The following is a 20,515-nucleotide window of genomic DNA, read 5'->3' as shown; positions in this document are numbered from 1 at the left end:
TTTCCAGGCAAATCATTACCCACTTTAGCCCATCTGATTGCTGCACCCTTTATAGTCAATATACCAGAGGGGTGTGATAGGATACAATTGCTACTTTGTGGAAGCCCTGACCATTTTTTCAGTGGCATATGAATGGAAAAACATTTTACAAGGTGTGGAATGCAAGTTCTGTCAACATCAAAAAAATTCACATAATCAGAAAATTAGACCATGGGTTAAGTCTTTAATATTCATCCTTGGTATAAGGCGCCACTACAAAGAAATTAAAATATTACAGCAACGTTAACTCTCCGTTCAACAATACAAATTCAATTGCAACATCCTCCAAAGATAACAAAAGTTAAAACGGTGCTGCGCAGATGCTCTTTGTAAATAAAATCAATGAAAAGCACAATCTGCTTCTTACAAAACCTTAATGCACAAAGATACAGGATGTGAATAAGATCTTCAAAATGTTGCATGATCCAGTTTTGTTTAAAAATGTTTCCCCCTTTAGAACCTTCAGTCCACAGATATGACATTTCCTAGACACAAAACAATGCAGGCACAAGGAAGAAAGTCTAAAGACTATTATCCCTGGATTATTTCAGTAGATATCCATACTTTAGTTCTCGCTCAAGACATTTTCCCCCAGTAACACAAAAGACAGATTGTTAATAGGCAAGTTTACACAATAAATATATGGCTGCATATAATATCAGTCATTTTATAAGTGCTTCATTCCCTCAGCATGCTAGACTTAGACTGTGCAACATACTGTATGAGCTATCAGTCAACTCCTCTTAGACAAAACATTTTCTATTACCCAGTGATTCCCTTAAGTGTTTTGTGGCAAAAACAACTTGTACATAGCAGATTTTTTTTCTTTCAGGTGTCCTGACAAATGTGTAGGCCTCTATAGACTATACGGAGTGCTTTTCAAAGAGCAATGTTTTCAAAGTGTTTTTCTTTACATTACAGCTTTAGAATTTGAAATGTGTTATTGCCTGCGATGTAGGCACAATGAAATGTACATTCTAAAAACATACTTTAATTGACCCATGTCTTTGTATTTAAAACCTCCTGAATAACAGGGCTTCCCCCCGGGCCCATCAGCAAAACCCATCCTCATCTACAGAACTCATCTCAATTCATGCACCTAGATGAGGAACTCCTGCAGTCTTCGGTATTTAATAAAACACTTGAACTAGCCTGTGCAGTATAGGATTAAAGCTAGTCTTCAATAAGAAAAGCAGGGGAAAAAGCTAAAAGAGCTTTGTTACAATGTAGGTATCCATGTAAGAGTACTTACAGTACATAGAAGACAATGGTAAGTAACAGTGGTTCGTACAGGTACTGAAAATGGGAGGGCTTCAGTAGCTGAGTGGGCAAATATTCTAGAAATGGAATGATTCAATCATTTAGCCTGGTTCCAGATCAGTTTGTGCTTTAGCAAACTCCTGACGATCGTTGACTCCTCTGACAATCGTTTTCATGCCATAAATACATGAAGAGGACTTGGACTGAAGCACATGCAGATCTGGGATCAGGCTATCAGTCATTAGCTCCTTAATCTCAGTCAGTCAGTGACGTTAAAGTCAATTTTCAGCACGATTTGAAGTACATCTACAGTATGTTACAGTACAGAATGCATGGGAGAGAATTATAGTAAATCATCTTTACCTTTCCCCTCCCGTTCTCTCCTCCCTCTAGGGGAGGCAGAAATGTTACAACTAAGTCAGTTATATTCATATAGATTTTGAGAATAAAAATAAACGTAAAGGATGTGACATTCTGCCAGTATAGACTACTAACCTGCTCTAGCCTGGGTGCCAGTCCGTTTCTGCATTACTCCCCTATCATTCTTATGCCAACAGAAGCAGAACCAGGCGGGCGCCCAGGCTAACACTGCTCTGGGAGAGATCAAGCATCCACCTCTTCTGCATCCTCCTTCTTGTCTTTCTTTCCCTCCCCCTCTCCTTCTCCCGTCTCGCTCCCATCCCGTCTGCGCTTGCGGTTCCGAGCGCTGGCCTTGGACGCCGGCAGGGAGTCCATCCCCAGAACCTTGTGGATCTGACGGAACGCCAGCAGTCGCAGAGCATGCTGGAACCAGAGAAATGCGAGGAGAAGTGGATCAGTGGACTTCAAACACATTCCGTTCTCACACATATCAATGGGTGGAGTGTAACCAGAGCTAGCACTTATAACTAAGGGGTTAAGTTAGGTGGATCTGTACCCATATAGTTTATCCATGACTTCTTTACAGAAATCTGTATTCAACGTCTTCTGTATGCCGCCCCGTTTTCCAGTCTAAGGTGGTAGACTTCCAAAAGTTACTGTTGATTATGCCCAATCACATGGTGAGTGTGGTAGTGACAGTACCTGCGCGCTGGCAGTAATGTCTTCCCGGGCTTGCTTGGTCATGCTCCCCAGAGCATCGGTTTGGGCTTTCTCACAGGGGTCCAGCAGCCCAGGACCGTCTGAGAGAAGGAACACAAAATCACTCAAACTGCTATATATAGACTACTGCTACATTATTTATATTGTTCCACTCACTGCTTACATACCACCGCTCTGAACAACTTCTGCTTCAAGATTGTAAAGTAACACTGCTAGCTATGTATACCGCTGACAAAGCACACTGTACAGTTCAAAATGCAAGTTTTCCCTGAATGACCTGTAGGACGCACTAGAGAACAAAGGTCAAAACAACTGCAGTAAATGTGGAGTGAGCGCACCCTGGCTAACTAATACTAACAAATAATACTGTCAAACTCCCTCACCTGGCAGTAGGATGCCCGTGGCGATACACTCCAGGACCCTACGCATAGCTTCCCCTGGGCTGAGGGGCCCTGTGGCACTGCTGATAGCCTTTTCTACCAGCAGCTCCATAGCCTGAACACAGGGAGTTCACACATACCACGTAAGACACAATTAAGAACTAACGTCAATTAGCTTCGTTAAAAAAAAAAGAAGCTGCTGAACACAGAGACAGAACATCCTCACCCAGGCTGGCATCTTGCCCCAGGTTGGCACTCGCTGGCACAGATCACGTAACAGTCGAATGATGATCACACAGGACTGAAGACCGTTGGCACGAGCCTGAAGATACCACACACACACACACACCTGTTACAGTGCACTGTTTTACCTAGGCCCTGTTTATGGACCATGTTTATGAAGATTCTGGGACTCAGTACATAGGCGTAAGTCCCAGATCTGTTTGTGCGGTCTTGACAACTCCATTGCTGTCTTAGTCACGATCTGGGACTCGGGATACTTAGGAGTGAACAGGTTTGCCATTGTACATATTCTCTTTACCTGGAACCACTTGGCATGTCTCAGAGCAGCTAGGTACTCCAGGCACTTCCTTTGGTTCAGAACGTCAGGAGGGTCTTTCTCAGGCACCCCTACAGTAGGAGAGGAACACACTGGCTCATTGATTACTGCTCTCACTCGTATGACTGTGTCCATCAGACCCACCTACAGTACTGTTTCACCCAGTTTCTCATGAGTTATGGGTAATAAGAGAGAATGAAAGTCGGGAGGAAATATTAAGTGATTGCATTGGATGTGTTGAGTAACAAAATATGACAAACAGGGTAATTCAACTACTTTACCACTAATCCCTTCCATGGTAAGAAAATGTGCCAATAATGCATTCGATTTGGGAACTCAAGGAATTTTGATGTGGGACGTGTTAATGCATCCATTGCCATATCATGCTATTTATAAATAGACATATTGAAGTGAATAGACATATGGAATGTCAAATGGTAACTCCTTAGTCATTTAGAGCTGTAATTTCACAAGATAAGCTGCAGTAGCACAATGGGGCTTTCCATGTGGCAAGAGTCGTAGATGTTAGCGCCTCTGTTACAGGGGGGAATGCATGTACATACTGTATGTTTTGCCAAGGTCTGCTGATACAGGCGGACAAACTGATCAACAAACCCAAACAACAACTTAAGCAATGGGAAATATCAATTTTGAAACCTTTTCCAAGTACGGGTATTTACAGTGATAGAAAAAAGGGGAGATCAGCTCACATAGGTGAGGGAGTGTTTTGCATCTCACAATGGTTCTACGAGTAGGCCGCAATGCGACAGGGGTTTAACTGTATAGCAGACTAATCAATTCAACAATCTCGTCCCAACTTCAATAGAGACCATTGTGTGGGGATAGAAGGACACTCCAACACCTTGTCAATCAATACTTTGATGATGCCGTTTCAGTTAACAGGGATGAGAGAGGTTTCATGGCACCTCTTAAAACCCCATTAGCAACTATTGACTAACTATTGATAAGATTATGAAAATTGACATTAGCCTAGATGGAGATTAATAGTAACAAAATGACATTTAAATTGATATCAAAAGTGATACAATTATTCCTGCATGTCATGTTAATGGAAGCACACTCATCCCTGGGCATTATCTTTGTATAGTTCATCACTTCCATTGTTTTTCTTGGTTTCCCCTGGGCATGTGTCCATAGACACACACACACACACAAATGGCATAGAAAGGTCGGAGAGCCCTGCTTTAGATTTCCATATTGGACAAAGTAAAGTGGAAAACAGAGGGACTACTGGTACTGGAAATAATGTATAAATTAAAACAAGAGACAAATGAATGGGCGAGTCAATTCACTTCATACCTTCGAGGGCCGGGAGGGGAGAAACAAAAGTGTGATTCTACGATATCTACCACATTTGGATGAAAGTCTATGGGCTTGGTTAAAAGTCCCATTTTTTTTTCTTTTTTTGAGTTTGAGCTTTGGAAGACACAGTGCATTTATTGGACTGAAAGCTTGGCTTCTCTAACCTTTCTCAGCCGCTTTGTCTCCTGCCTTTTCCTCCTTCTCAGGGGCAGGGTCCTCCCTCATCAGCGGCGAAGTTAGAGAGATGGTGACCTGCATTTTTGGCTCCTTGCTCGAAAAAATCACGATGTTGGCTTCCTCAGGGTGAGCCTGTACCTCATACTGATCTTCAGAAAATGTCTGCCGGTTAAAAGGACACTTTGGATTACTCACTACAGAGGGGGGTATCTTTTTGAACTGGGGGCCGGGGTGGGTTCGTTTGATGGGGCACTGGATTAATCTTAACTATGTATTTGGCCCTAGATATTCAAATAATTTCTCAATAGCTGCATTTAACTTTAAAGAAATGCCCATTTATATCATCTTGTGGAAGTGGACAAATGCTTACGAGACAGTAATTCTATTAACAGGTATTCTTTTTGGGGGGGGCTTCATGTAACCTTAGGGGAGTACATGTTTAAATAAAGCCCCCGTCTCTGTAGGGTACAGGTGTCATGACTCATAACCAGGCAGTGGTACTAAAGATCAGTCAAAAGCACTTCTGATGAAAAACACTATTATACCAGAACTTCAGAGGAAGGAAATGCGACACACCACAGTCTAATATACAAATTGAATTTGTCATAAGACCTGGGTTCAAATAGTATTTGGTTTCTTTCAAATGCTTTGGACATTTAACTGAACCTGCTGGAGTGCCATCATTTTTGTTGACGATTCCATTGTGCCAGACAAGCTCATAATGTAAATCAGGCTAAAGCATTTGAAAGAAAACAAATACCATTTGAACACAAGTCTTTTTGGTATAGGTCCTTTCCTTGACTGTTTCTTCTTGAATAGTCTTGATGCCCATCTGTAGGCTAAATGTTGTGACCACTGGTAAGGCACAGACTGGTATTGTGTCCCATCAGCACTAATCTTGGCGTCTCAGGCACCACAGATGCAAATACACGTTTCACTGTAGGTTTGCAGGTTTAGGAACTGACAGAGGGGAAACCGCTCTCCTTGAATCATTAATGATACAGTGTTACCTTACAGTAAATTCCTTTTCTAGTGTTGGTGCAGCCCTGATGACAACTTCATGACATGAAGTCAAGAGCTGTGGTTTGTCATTTGATTATGAAAATCAGACTTCCTCTTTTGACCAAATATAGCATCAAAGATGATCGGGAAAAGTCCCCAACTGTTCCTTATAACGGTTGACGTGTTATTTTCTGGTGTATAATCCAACAGCATGTAGAAAAACCACACCATCTCATACACAGTGGATCCCGAAAGATATGATTCCACTTAAGGGAAGATGAGAATTATCTTACCGTCAGTTCTTTGGGCAACTGCTCAGCGATGTCTTTCAGTAGAGAGAGGGTGGGCTTCTTGGCAGCCAGCAGGATGAGCTCCACGTTCCTGTCCCCATGGAGCAGCAGGCCCTTGGCCAGAATGCCAACCCTCATCACCCCCTTCAGCATACGGGCCGCCTGAGTGTCAGGTCTACACACCAGGGATCAGAGGTCAAGCAGGGATGGGTAAACAAAAATACACATCAGGCTACATGCTAAGGTTAAGCGATGTCTGGCATGATACATTGTCCTGTCCAAACATCGTTGATATACATTTGTATCGTCTACGCGTTGCTCAAAGAGGAGTCAATTGGCGGGAAGAAAGCAATATAAAAGACACATTGCTAGGCCTAAGCAGTGTTAGACCTAGTTCTTTTTTTATCTAGTCTAGGCTGCATGATTTTCAAATTGGTAGGTCTATGATTCATATTAGCCTACCTTTTAAAAACAAATATTATAGCCATATCAAGTGTAGGCTAATTGGTTATTTCATCTTGATCTGGGTAAGCGCATTTGCAACATTCTTCCATTAAGCTACTTTCCAACAGTTTGACTGTAAAAAAAAAAAAGTATGTGATGGCATTTCACTATAGTTTAGTCTGCCTTACGCTAAATCAGAAAAAAAACTATGGCTTATTTGGTGGGAATGAAAAGCACGTCTTCGCCTGTTTGGCGGTCCTTTGGTTTCAGGCCGAATGATAAAAGGTGAGCCAGCAGACCTGACCAAAGTCACTTGCAGAATATGCAAGTATGGAGAGACTACAAACCTCTGTCAACATTTACACATCCATCTTCCTACTGAGTTTGCTCCTCTTGGACAGAGAAGGTGAACATGCTGGTGTTCCTTGCCAGAAACCTTTAGGTAGGCCGTAGATGTGGTTAAAACAACTAGACCTAATGGTTCCTCGTTGCACTTCATTTAATTTGAAATGCCTATATTCAAAGCTGAAAGACCTATAGGATAAGCTAAAATATTCTGTCAAACCTCGAAAGACTTGTTTTTTTTGTACTAATTTCAGTTATTTTTATTTAAATGTTTTGTCTACTTTATTTTGTAACTTGTAGGCTTATATTTAGGATTTGTACAGTTCAGTAGGCAAAAGGCATATACTAATAGGCCTATTCGTTATTAGCATAAGCCAATGTTCATTCAAGTTTTATAAAGAACGTTATAGGCTAAATCATTTATTTGATCTGATTGTGCATTTATATAAGTCAACAACAATCTGTAAGCTATTTGAAACACTTTTGTTCCAGCTTATTGAAAGTGCTGCTGTGGGAGCTTATGCCCAATTGCCCGTTACACAATTCAAGGACAGTAACAAAGACTTCAACAACATTATACATATTCGTTAATACGTTTAAACTTCTCAAAGTACCTTTCACTGCTACTTTTACTGGCAGCCTGTGTGTAGGCCTATATTATTGGCTTTTTGGTTTGCAAGGAGGGATTTTCCGACGGCGAAGTTGATTTTGCCCACACTTTAGTCAAGCAAAGCTGAAAAGTACCAGGTTTGTATAAACTTCCTATTTGATTGGTTCAACTTGCAATGGTTTGTTCTCCCTCTCATTATTACTATATTATGTTTTTATGTAGGATATTCACAAAAAGAATTGAGATGGAACGCTGTTAGACCTATAGATTCATTTGATGGTTGATATTGAAAGAGTAGGCTAATATGCTTATGCCGACAACTCACATTTTAATTGAATGGGAAAATGGGGAGAAAGAGAGAAATCAAGATTTTAAAAACAATAAGCCAGATAACGGAGTGCACACTGCAAAAGGCCCATGATCATCTGACGGAGGGGGGTGGACAGACCTTACCTGACATTTTTGCGCAGATTTGGTGCTCTCTCTACAATCTACATTGTTCTCTTGCATTTTGTGAATAGTCTAACTACCACATATGTATCAAAATGTATTAGGCTATGGCAAATAGGAAATAGGCCATTTGGCATGTTGTCCTGCAGTGTGCTCACAGACTCCGGAGGAGCAGACAAACTCAAATATATAAAAAAATGTTTGTGTGACATCACGATGGCTGTCAAACATCGTCGATAGACGATGCAATCCTGAAAGCTCCCCCCCAACCCTACTACACGCCGATGGCCCACACCAGGAGGGAACAGCATTACAGAACATTCCAATAGAAAGGTGTGCACTAGTACAGACCCATACAGCTCTTACCCTTTCTCACCAGCATCAGCCTCTGTATCAGTCTTAGGAGCAACAGCGGGGGGCTCTTTCTCCAGCAGGGAGTCAGACACCAGTTTGAGGGCTCGCTCAGAGTGGGACACAATCCTCTGCACCGCCTGCAGCTCCTCCTCCACAGGGTAGACGGTGGAGTGTTTGGCCATGATGTGGCGGTCGTCTGGGGAGTCCGGCCGACGCACGGGCTGCTAAGGGGAGAAGAGAAGAGCTGAATATAACCAGTTTCTCTCTACAACGAAACACGTCTGGAAACAAACTGAAAAGCTAAATACATCAATCCTGGTTGCACCAGTTTTCCCTCAAGTGATCAAGTTCACATAGACCGAACATTGATTGAATCATTGATTCTTACCAGTAGGGGTGGCACTGGCATGCCAGGCCGGCTCATGAGTGGAGGGGGGGGCATCCTGCGTCTCTGCTCCCCCCAGTATAGCTGATCCTCCTCCATCCTCCTCCAGTACATGTCCTCCTCATAGCGCCTGGCAGAGGAGACAAATACAGCACAGGATTATTAAAATATTCAGACTGGGTAGATTTTTCTGCTGAGTTATCTGTCTGTTAGGTGAAAATGCTGATCAGGAGTTATAAGAGGTATTTGGCCAGATTATGCAGGGGGATTCAAGTGTTTTCAGCACTTAAGATGTTGTGTTTCAGAACTATATGGGTAGTGGACTCAGCAGCAGGGTTCCCCTGCTCTGCCTTCTTCTGAAATCATCTCCAAGAAAAAAATAACTATAGGGAGAAGTTGCCCCTAAGCACTGCTCAGACCTTAAGAGATTTTGGCAATTAAGCCCTTTTTCAGTTGAACTCATCGATAGGGTTTTTTATTTTATCTCTGCGTGCAGTTTAAAAGGCAGTTAAAGGTAGTTTCGCAAGCCATTGCTAACGAGCATTAGCGCAATGACTAAGTCTAATGACTAAGTCTATAAGTATAGCTATAAGTATGTGCAATGACTGGAAGTCTACAGGTACAGCTGTACATGCTAGTTAGCAATTTCAATAACACTAGTTAGCAAATCCCTTCAAACTGCACACAGAGAGATACAAATGGTATCCATCTGACTTTGGGTAAGTAGAAAAAGTGTGAGATTTTGGCAATTAAGCCCATCTGTTTAACCCCAAATGGATGACAAGGATTTTTGGGGCGAGTAAGCTTGATCCTGGATCTATGCCTAAGCAAGGGCTCTGACCTCATCTCTGTGTGCCAGCTGCTGTCTGGCTTTGACATCATCCCTGTGTGCCAGCTGCGGTCTGGCTCTCACCTCATCTCTGTGTGCCAGCTGCTGTCTGGCTCTGACCTCATCTCCAAGTGCCAGCGCTGCTCATCATCCCTCTGTCTCTTCAGCACAGCCTTCTGTTTCTGTTTCCTAAGTTTGCCCTCCTGCAGTTTCCTGGCCCGGTTACTGGGCTTGATCTCCACCGGCAGCTCTGGGTTTACCTTCTTCTACAGGAGGGGAATGAAGGGATAGTAACAATGTCAAGAGCTGTCATTCATACAGTAGCAGTCAAATGTGTACACACCTACTCATTACAGGGTTTCTCTTTATTTTGACAATTTTCTAAATTATAGAATTATAGTGAAGACAAAAACAATGAAATAACACATATGGAATCATGTAGTGTTAAACAATCTAAAAAGTGTTAAACAAATCAAAATATTTTCACATTTGAGATTCTTCAAAGTAGCCACCCTTTGCCTTGATGACAGCTTTGCACACTCTTGGAATTCTCTCAAACAGCTTCATGAGGTAGTCACCTAGAATGCATTTCAATTAACAGGTGAGCCTTCTTAAAAGTTCATTTGTGAAATTTCTTTCCTTCTTAATGCACTTGAGCCAATAAGTTGCGTTGTGCCAAGGTAGGGGGGTATAAGACCAAGTCCTTATTATGGCAAGAACAGCTCAAATAAGCAAAGAGAAATGACAGCCCATTATTACTTTAAGACATGAAGGTCAGTCAATATGGAAAATGTCAAGAATTTTGGAAGTTTCTTCAAGTATAATCGCAAAAACCAAGCGCTATGATGAAACTGTCTCTCATGAGGACCGCCACAGGAATGGAAGACCCACAGTTACCTCTGCTGCAGAGGACAAGTTCATTAGAGTTACCAGCCTCAGAAATTGCAGCTCAAATAAATGCTTAAAGTAACAGACATCTCAACATCAATTGCTCAGAGACTACGTAAATCAGGCCTTCATGGTCGAATTGCTGCAAAGAAACCACTACTAAAGGACACCAATAAGAAGAAGACTTGCTTGGGCCAAAAAACACAAGTAATGGACATCAGACCAGTGGAAATCTGCACTTTGGTCTGAAGTCCAAATTGGAGATTTCTGGTTCCATCCACCGTGTCTTAGTGAGACATGGTGTGGGTGAACGGATGATCTCCACATGTGTGTTTCCCACCTTAAAGCATGGAGGTGGTGGTGTTATGGTACTTTGCTGGTGACACTGTCTGTGATTTACTTAGAATTCAAGGCACACTTAACCAGCATGGCTACCACAGCATTCTGCAGCGATACGCCATCCCATCTGGTTTGCGCTGAGTGGGACTATCATTTGTTTTTCAACAGGCCACCAAACTGTGTTAGGACTATTTGACCAAGAAGGAGAATGATGGAGTGCTGCATCAGATGACCTGGCCTACACAATCACCCGACCTCAACCCAATTGAGATGGTTTGGGATGAGTCAGACAGCAGAGTAAAGGAAAAGCAGCCAACATGTGCTCAGCATATGTGGGAACTCCTTTAAGACTGTTGGAAAAGCATTCCATGTGAAGCTGGTTGAGAGAATGCCATGTGTGCAAAGCTGTCATCAAGCCAAAGGGTGGCTATTTGAAGAATCTCAAATATAAAACATTTGTTTAGCCCTTTTTTGGTTACTACATGATTCCATATGTGTTATTTCATAGTTGATGTCTTCAGTATTATTCTACAATGTAAAAAATAAAGAAAAAACCTTGAATGAGTAGGTGCCCAAACTTTTGACTGGTACTGTACATTCACACATTGTCACACACACAAACCTAGTGAGTAGTAGGCTCTCAAACTGAGAAGTATGCATATAGCCGTCATGCAAATCAATTATAATTTGATGTAAATTACATAGTTCAACTGATGGCCAAATGACAAGGGGGCTACAGGACATTGCAAGCAATTTCTACATCCTGCCTAAACAAAGTCTGCCATCTAGTGGTGATAGTTTTGTTGTGACTTGACATTCACTTGTACAACAGGTCAAAGAGTTCAACGCTTACATTACAGTCAATTCATTTTGCCAGTACAATAAGTACATTGTAGTACGTAGCGGTTAGCTCTAGAAACACCTTGCACAAATGTTTCGCTATATGATGCACTTTCTGACCTTGTACTGCAGCCGGTGCCTGCGTCCCTTTAGGTGCATGTCTTTAGCGTTGGGGTCATTGAAACTGCATTCACAGAGTTTACAGTGGAAGCGAATCACCTTCCCATCATCATTACGCACCTTCCCATCATCAAAATGGAAACTTGCATTAGAACATACCATATCCTTTGCATATTTTACAAATGATTAGTGAATCAAGAAAAACAACTCCTACCTCCTCCACATAGTCATGTCCCACAGGCTGGACGTCCCCCTGCCCCCCCACTCCTTCCCCGTCCTCATCGTCACTCGTGGTCTCGCTCTTAGAAGCGGTTGCTAACTGCTTGTCCTCATCCACCTTGGCTGATGGAGGGGTGGCCAGCTTGTTGGCTGTCAAGAGGAAGGCCAAATATTAGTATGGTGCAACTTAGTGTAGTTTGAGTCCAAAATTACTGCTTCAATTATCCATCATTGGTTTAATCTGTCAGCACAGATATCATAATCACAACTACTAAACACAGATTTCTTGGGAAGATTTACCAAGAAGGGTTATTTTGGGTGTGATTTGCTTCTTCACAGGTGCTGGGGCCTTGACGGCGTTTACGACCACCGGTTTGGGTGGCGCTACAGGGGCAGTTGACGTGACGACAATAGGGGACGTCTTCCCAGCGGTCGACGTTGAGATAATCGGAGCATTGTTCACCAAAATGGGTTCAGTTGACGGTATAGGTTTGCCTAGTTTGGTGTGGAGCTTCACCACCTATACAGGGTTAAGGGAGATAAATAACACAAACCATTGTGAGCTGGGATATCACATAAATACCTGATTAAAAGTGGTACACTAACGAAACACCAACATTTACAACTATCACAGAGCTGATCTAGACAAATGAACTAGCTAAACAGGGCTTCAATTAGCTAGCTAAACAGGGCTTCAATTAGCTAGCTAGCTGCCTGATGTTTATCTTCCTGTCAGTGCAGCTGTGCTACCTTCTGGTGCTTGGCCCCTCGGATATGGGCAGCGTACGCGTCTACGCCAGTGCAGGCAACGTCACATAGTTCACAGCGCAGCTGGGTCTGAATCCCCCGGGGCCCGTTGCTCCCCACCGCGCTGCCAGATTTCAGAGCAGCCTCCTTCTTCTTGTGCTTCTGGCCCTCGAGGTGTTCCCGGTACGTCTGCAGGGAAAACCATTCAACAGTTAATTCAACATACCTAGAAAAACAAACCTGCAAAAAACATTGAATGTCAACCCTGGGTATTAGGCATAGGCCTGCGGCTATGGAACCCTGACCTGTTCACCAGATGTGCTACCTTGTCCTGGACCTGCTGTTTGACTCTCTCTCTACCGCACCTGCTGTCTCCAACTCTGAACTGACATGTACTCCTGAGGTGCTGACCTGTTGCACCCTCTACAACCACTGTGATTAATATTATTTGACCCTGCTGGTCATCTATGAACGTTTGAACATTCTTGGTTATGTTTTTATTTTACCTTTATTTAACTAGGCAAGTCAGTTAAGAACAAACTCTTATTGTCAATGACGACCTAGGAACAGTGGGTGCTGTAACTGCCTGTTCAGGGGCAGAACGACAGATTTGTACCTTGTCAGCTCGGGGGTTTGAACTTGCAACCTTCCGGTTACTAGTCCAACGCTCTAACCACTAGGCTACCCTGCCGCCCCAATGTTCTGTTATAATCTCCACCCGGCTCAGCCAGAAGATGACTGGCCACCCCTCAGACCCTGGTTCCCTTTCAGGTTTTTTCCTAGGTTCCAGCCTTTCTAGGGAGTTTTTCCTACCCACCGTGCTTCTACATTGCTTGCTGTTTTGCGTTTTAGCCTGGGTTTCTGTATAGCACTTTGTGACATCGGCTGATGTAAAAAGGGATTTATAAATACATTTGATTGATGTTAAAATACTGTAAATTCAGTTGACTCTGTAGTCGTTATGTCCGTTGCCAACAAATGACCTGTCCCTCTCATAACGTATCACCCAGACAGTTCACCACTACCTGCGGGCCAGCACAGCTGATCTTGCAGATGTCACAGTAGTGCAGCTGGGGCTGCTTGGGTGGCCCTTTGGGCTTCTGCAGCCTGTTCTGGTGGAACATGGGCTTCTTGTAGGCGTTGACTGTGGGAGCAGTCACCATGTTGCTGCCCGCGTTGCTCCAGGAAGAGCTGGTGAGCTGCTTGTGAGGCAGCTGCATGGACGGCTGGGGCTGCTGGGGTGGCGGCTGGGGAGCAGGCAACTGTGCAGGTTGGTAGTAGGAGGGGGTGGAAGTGTAGCCACTCGAGTCATAAGTAGAGTAGCTGATGCCTAAGGGGGGGGGGGTCACACAGTAAAAACACATGCTGTGACAAATATGCTAGCTGTGCTTGCTTGATCCTGGCGCTAAATGTGGAGCTCTGGGAGTGTGGGAAGAAGCTCTCTCTCTTACCCGAGTAGGAGGTGGCAGCTGTGGAGTTGAAGGAGGAGCAAGGGGTGTAAGACGAGATGGGAGTTGGAGGCTGCTGAACACTGGTGGACACTGGGTAGATGTTATAGCTGGTGGACACTGAGCTAGCGGGGGCCAGAGGCTTTAAAGCTGTGACCTGCCTCTGTGGTGGAGGGGGCTGGCTGTACACCGTGCTGACTGGACTGTAGCCACTCTTCACACCTACAGGGAAGAAAAATAAATCATCATCACAGTGTTGTTAAACAGGCTTGGCTCCAGTTACACGACATTCAATACACAGGCTTTTGCAGTATACCAGCAGCCAAGTTATTTTGCACAATAGTATGTTCTCACGAATAGTGTATAAAACGATGTATTCTCTCTCATTCAGAGAGAACCTTTCAAATGAATCGTGGCTCTTGCATTGCAGTGTTATGATTGTCTGTGTGGGATTACGCATGGGAATAAGGTTGGCAATGACTCACCTGTCTGGTAGTAAGCTTCTGTTGGTGTCCGCTGGGCTGGAGCTATACTTGTCTGGTAGTACTGCTTAGTCTCATAACTAGTGACTGCAGGTGGGCGTCCGTAACTGTAGTTATCCTGAAAGGTTGTTTTACAGAGTAAAACATGCATAGCAAAAAAAAAGTGTATGCAAAACAGATTGTGACTTGAACATTCTAAAACTCTCCCCAGGTACTTGCATTTATATACAATAGCTAATAGATAACACACGACGATGGCACGCAACGGGATGCTAAAGAAAGGAAATGGAACTGACCGTTTCGGTGTATACCGGTAGCTGGTACGCCTGTGGGGTGGTGGTAGGTTGGGGCGTAGGGTCCGGCTGCCGATAGCCATAATCTGGGGGGGCAGGGTGGGTCTGGTAGGCCGCCAGGTAGGGGGCAGAGGCCACGGGCCTGGCTGCTTGTGCAGGGGCAGGGGCATAGGAGGCGGTCACTGCATGGGCCACGGCAGGAGCCGGCTGAACACTGTAGCTGGCTGTGGTGGGGTGGGCAAAGGCCGGTGGAGGCTGAACGCTGTGGTGACAGAGACAAGATGGAGAAGTTGGAGTGAAGAATGAGGCACATTGTAAACAGAAAATGCTCTGTCAAGCCCATCCCTAAATGGTAAGTGTGTAGTCTGAGTACTGTACAACTAGGCTATTTCCTGTAGTCAACATATATTTCTCGTCAAACACTGTTGCCTACAGAACATGAACATTTCATAATGTGGATTTAAAAACTTGTAGAAGTTTGAAGCTAGCATCTTCAACCAAAAGATAACATTTACAAACAGCATCAACTGTGGCTGTCTAGAGACAGGCCATCTATTAAATAGGATCATGCTTGATGCATTTACCTACAGCAGACGCTGCCCTGATTTGTTGAGCCCCCTATTTACTGAAACACCAGTTTAAGTTAAACAATTACTCAAGGATGAGTCCTGAAAGAACTCATCACCTACAATACAGAAAATACTGCGCAGACTACGACACTCTGCATGAAATCAATTTCCTGCAGAATATGCAATGCCAAAAGGATGACCTTGCAAACAAAGCAACAGCCTTATCATTAGCATGGATGGTGATGCTAACAGACAGCATTCCCAACACAGGTGTTCTAAAATCATCTGTGTCAGCATTTTGTCTGGAATAACCCAGCTTTGTTTCATGTGGGAAAATGACATAAATGTAATGGATTATGGGGAGAATAAGCACTCAAATTAAAGCTGTGAAAATGTTTAGGCTGTTTCTCACACTGTAGTGTACTGGTACACAACTACACACAAGGCAGACAATGCAAAGGAACTTGACCAAAGAAAGCAATGTTTCTATAAAAGTAGAGTGCAATGACGTCGACAGTCAGGTAGCATATGTAATGATCCCGATTTATGCACAAAAATAATTATACATTATTACTGTAATCAACATCATCAGCCACTGCTGCACCACTAGTTCAGAGGCATCAACTGAGACTGAAAGCTGTCACTCGAATCAATAATAGGCCTACAGCAGATGCAGAATGAGCTGGCAACTAGTAGCTCTAGGCTGCCATGTAAACATCTGGGAATAGTGTTAATGTACGGTGGTGGTTAAAAACAAAGTATTCTGACTGTAAAATAGGTTGGCAACATATTTCTAGGTTGCAGTTTTTGATTTTGAAGCAGCAAAGCATCCACCCTCTGGAATGCAAGGGTTACTGATCTGGTTGGCTGATAATACATTTGACATCTTAGTCATTTAGCAGACGTACTTTTCCAGAGCGACTTACAGTTGTGAGTGCATTCATTTCATAAAATATTTTTCTAATTACTGGTCCTTGTGGGAATCGAGCCCACAACCATGACATTGCAAGCGGCATGCTCTACCAACTGAGCCACATGGAACATTATAGCCAAAACTAATATTATTCATTGTCACGGCTGCCAGGTTCACTTGACATGACTCTCTCTGGATATTATAATGACAGTACACAGACACTGACATTAGGCAACAATTATTTATTTAGCAAGTAAAGCTAGGAAGAAGCTAGCTAACAAACTCGTCATTTTTCAAGGGGCAGCTCCTCCCCAAAAAAGCTTAACCGGATGCTAGTTAAGCAGGACGAATTTTGGAATGTTTACATTTTAATCATTTAGCAGACGCTCTTATCAGAGCGACTTACAGTTAGTGCATTCATCTTAAGATACTGTAGCTAGGTGGGACAACCACATATCACAGTTATAGTAAGTACATTATTCAGAAAAGTCATGGCTACGAGGGAAATTAGTCAAGTGTGAGTGCTAGTTCAAGAGAGGCTGCAGCATTCTGGATAAGTTGGTGGCACAAGCAGGGAGCCCAACCAACAGAGAGTTACAGTAGTCCAGACGGTAGAGGACAAGTGCCTGGATTATAGAAATGATAGGAGATAGCAATGATAGGAGAGACCATGTGATGACATGACAGAGCTGAGTAACTTGGTGTATAGCAAGAAGAGGAGAGGGCCTAGAACCGAGCCCTGGGGAACACCAGTACATGGTGTACATGGTGCAGACACAGATCCTCTCCACATCATCAGGTAGGAGCAGCCTGCCAGGTAAGATGCAATCCAAGAGTGTGCAGAGCCCTGAGAGGGTAGAGAGGATGATCTGATGGTTCACGGTGTGGCAGTGGATAGATCTAGGACAGGGGTACTGAAGTACTATTTGAGAAGGTCCGGTCACAAATTTCCTAGGTGGCAACGGTCTGGATGGATAATGTAATTTATCAGCGTAGTAACAAACCCCCACCTCACAACCCATGCAACCCCAAACTGTTCACACCCCTCTTGTTGGCAGAGAGAAGATTGTAGTTTTAAAGCAAATTTCCCACAATTCTACACATTGAGGCAGAGATTTTAAGGGTCGTTTTAAAGCTAATTTCATGCAATTCAACACATTCTTCCATGTCTTGTGCGTTTATATGCTAACAGGGGAGAGAGTCAGCTTTGGCAGTGCGGAAAGCCTCCTTGACACAGAGAAGTCTTGGTTGAGTGACCCGTCTTGAAGCCTCACTGGTTAAGGCCAAGAAGATCATTCTGAGAGATATAGCGACAGAGTTGGTCAAAGACTGGTGGAAAAGAGTTGCCTAGGGTTAGAGCAAGAAGCTTGAAATTTATAAATGGTAGAAAGTGGCTTTAGCAGCAGATAGAGAGGAAGGGAAGGTAGAGAGGAGGGGGTGAAAGGATGATAGGTCCTCTGGAAGTTTAGTTTCCTTCATTTTCACTCTGCTGCCCGCAGTCCTGTTCTGTGAGCTCACAATGAGTCGCTCAGCTACAGAACAAAAGGGGAGGGCCAAGCCGTCCGGGAGGAAAGGGGACAGTGCGAGTCATAGGATGTAGAAAGGGAGGATAGTAGGGTTGAAGAGGCAGAATCAGGAGGGAGAAGGATTTAGCAGAAGGGAGAGATGATAGGATAGAAGAGGAGAGAGTAGTGGGAGAGAGAAAGCGAAGATTGCGATGGCGTATGACCATATCGGTAGGGGCTGCGTGGCTATGGTTGGAAGAAAGGGAGACAGAAAAGGAAACAAAGTGATCAGAGACCTGGATGGGGTTTAAAGTGAGATTAGCAGGTGAGCAGCCTCCTAGAAAAGATGAGGTCAAGTGTATTGCCTGCCCTGTGAGTGGGAGGGGATTGGGAAAGGGTGAGGTCAAAAGCGGCAAGGAGGGGAAAGAGAATGTTGGAAAGAAATGCATTGAAAGCAGACGTCGGGAGGTTGAAGTCACCCATTACGAAGAGTGGTGAGCCATCTAGAAATTAGCTTATCAAGGTGTCAAGCTCATTAAGGAACTCTCTAAGGGCACCTGTTAGGCAATAGATGACAATGTTAAGCTTGAGTGGACAAGTGACAGTATGAAATTCAAATGAGGAGATGGACAGGTGAGTGAGGGAGGAGAAAATAGAAAATCGGCACTTAGGAAAAATGAGCAGCCCTGTGCCACCACCGCGGCAACCAAATGCTCTCGGAGTACGAGAAAATGTAGTCAGATGTAGAACAGCTGGAGTAGCAGTGTTCTCTGGGGTGACTCATGTTTCTGTCAGGGCCAAGAAGTCTAGGGACTGAAGGGCAGCATAGGCTGAGCAGGGTACACTAAATTAGAAGGGTTGCAGCCAACGGTTGGGGAGCGTCTGTAAAGCCTACATGTAGAGGAGCAGACTGGGATAGAACACACACAGTTGCTAAAATGACATCTGGAAATAACTAGGTGAGATACCCAAGTGAGAAAGGTGTGGAGCCTTCCGCTCTTTCCTTCCTCAAATAACTCAGTGGAGCCATTTTTGTTTCGGACCACAACAATCACAAATTGCCCTGCCCCTTAATCAAGGTCGATGTGTCAACAATCTGCAAGTCAGCAGTTCACACACCAAGTGGCTACTGGGAAGAAGGGCAGCACTTAAAGTAGATGGCCCTAGCTAGCAAAAAGACAGCACTAGACAACAAATGATAAACAATTATACTTCTCACTCCTGGAGAGATCAGGAGTCCTCTAGTTATATAAATATGTTAGAACAAAACAACCCTCTACATTTATAATGTAGGAATCATCTCTATCTGCAACTGAACGGCCTAAAAATGTAGCATATTCGCCCAAAATATGACTGCTAGTTTGAAGCTGACCAGGGGCATATTCATTACACCGATTTTGTTGCAAAACGTTTCTTAAACGGAACGAAACGGGGGGGGGGGGACTATCTGAATTTGTCCAATAATACAAACTTTAGTTTTCGTTGCAAAACGCAACTGTTTGGACTAATGACTACACCTCTGGACCTCTATTTAACTAATTCGTATGTCCCTACCGCTAGGAAAAAAAGCTAACTAGCTAGCCATTTTACTACACAAATATCAAGCTAGGTACAGTAGCTAGTTAATCATCTTTGCTAAACGACTGAGAGTTTGAGGTTTCATTACATTCCAAGTGCGAAGCTCTCCCTAGCCAGGCATGAATAGAACCTGCTTTGATGCCTAACAGTAACGTTAGCTAACTAATCTGGCTAGCATATCCATTGCACTCCCAAGGCCTCGAGCTAGCAATATCGCACCGGCAATGAGGCGTTTGGAGGCATACTCGTCGCAACAAGACCGGGCGACGACTCGGGATGAGTGCATGCTACCCATAGCCAGAAGCTATGTAATTACCTGTACTGCGGACCGGCACCATGAGTGAACCCATAATAATTGCTTGCAGCCATCTTGGCATCTACTGTAACCGGACCACCAGACGCGATCCGCTGTCTGTCACGTGTCCGTCAGGTACCATTCGCGCGCACGCTTGGATATTTAACCACATAGACGTCACAGGGGCTATAAAACTGAAGCATCCGTCCAACGTTTTTTCACCGCCAAATGTGGTAGTGAGAGGAGTTCTAGTAGTGGGAGATGATGGAACTAGGTGAAACTGGGCAGACATTCTGCAAATGTTATCATTGATGAAACATCGGATCAAAAAATATATGTTCCCAAAACTAGAATATGTTACGAAAACAGTAAAGTTTTATAAACTTCACGCTTTGCCAAAGTCGCGTTGCTTAGAATGAATGCAAGGCTGACTTTGTGCACACGCGCACTAAAGAGTAGGCGTTCCCTACCGGAAATATGAAAATATATGCTACCACGAGCCAATACGATCTCGCTAGCTCATGCTTGGCTTTGCCCACCACCTTGCTTGTTCTACCCACTATGCTTCATTTGCTCACACTGTAAACGAGAGAGATTAACTATCTTGGGTTAGTTATAGACATCTATTGATTTAACTCTAGAGGTGCTGACACAATTAATATTTCGTCGTTTGAAACGATATCTACAAAGTATCAATTTCAGTTCAAATCCATATAAGCCTAGGTATAGCCTACTGAACATTTATATTCTGT

The 20,515-nt window shown here is 43.7% G+C and overlaps 1 protein-coding gene across 9 annotated transcripts; it reads right to left on the bottom strand.

The window, feature by feature from the left end:
- Window positions 1-203: 203 nt before the first annotated feature.
- On the bottom strand, window positions 204-20,222 carry LOC110524195 (zinc finger RNA-binding protein). 9 transcript variants are annotated; one of them, XM_090235427.1, is made up of 19 exons: window positions 19,785-20,222; window positions 14,907-15,165; window positions 14,614-14,728; window positions 14,132-14,350; window positions 13,703-14,010; window positions 12,684-12,869; window positions 12,234-12,453; window positions 11,929-12,083; window positions 11,715-11,834; window positions 9,612-9,793; window positions 8,702-8,828; window positions 8,326-8,537; window positions 6,114-6,285; window positions 4,806-4,980; window positions 3,301-3,389; window positions 2,986-3,081; window positions 2,763-2,874; window positions 2,362-2,459; window positions 204-2,082 (listed from the first exon to the last, which is right to left on the bottom strand). In XM_090235427.1, exons 1-19 carry the CDS (start codon window positions 19,835-19,837, stop codon window positions 1,903-1,905), a joined length of 3,078 nt encoding a protein of 1,025 aa, XP_090091553.1. In that variant the 5' UTR covers window positions 19,838-20,222; the 3' UTR covers window positions 204-1,902. The 9 variants fall into 9 exon arrangements, 4 of the variants coding, with proteins under 4 accessions (XP_090091553.1, XP_090091555.1, XP_021459290.2 ...); XM_090235429.1 differs by having other exon boundaries at window positions 8,326-8,534; XM_021603615.3 differs by having other exon boundaries at window positions 13,706-14,010.
- Between the last annotated feature and the right edge of the window lie 293 nt (window positions 20,223-20,515).

This window comes from Oncorhynchus mykiss, chromosome 5 (assembly GCF_057628025.1).
Source record: "Oncorhynchus mykiss isolate SJ-2025 chromosome 5, ASM5762802v1, whole genome shotgun sequence".
In the NCBI taxonomy this organism is placed as follows: Eukaryota; Metazoa; Chordata; class Actinopteri; order Salmoniformes; family Salmonidae; genus Oncorhynchus; species Oncorhynchus mykiss.
The sequence above is the reverse complement of the archived record's forward strand: the minus strand, read 5'-3'. Positions and strand labels throughout refer to the sequence as shown.

Coding starts and splice junctions, on each gene's coding strand:
- LOC110524195 (XM_090235427.1), bottom strand. CDS start 19,837: ATGGCTGCAAGCAATTATTATGGGTTCACTCATGGTGCCGGTCCGCAG. Junction 15,166..19,784: donor GGTGCCGGTCCGCAGTACAG/GTAATTACATAG, acceptor CTGTCACCACAG/CGTTCAGCCTCCACCGGCCT. Junction 8,829..9,611: donor AGCTGGCACACAGAGATGAG/GTGAGAGCCAGA, acceptor CTCCTCTGCCAG/GCGCTATGAGGAGGACATGT.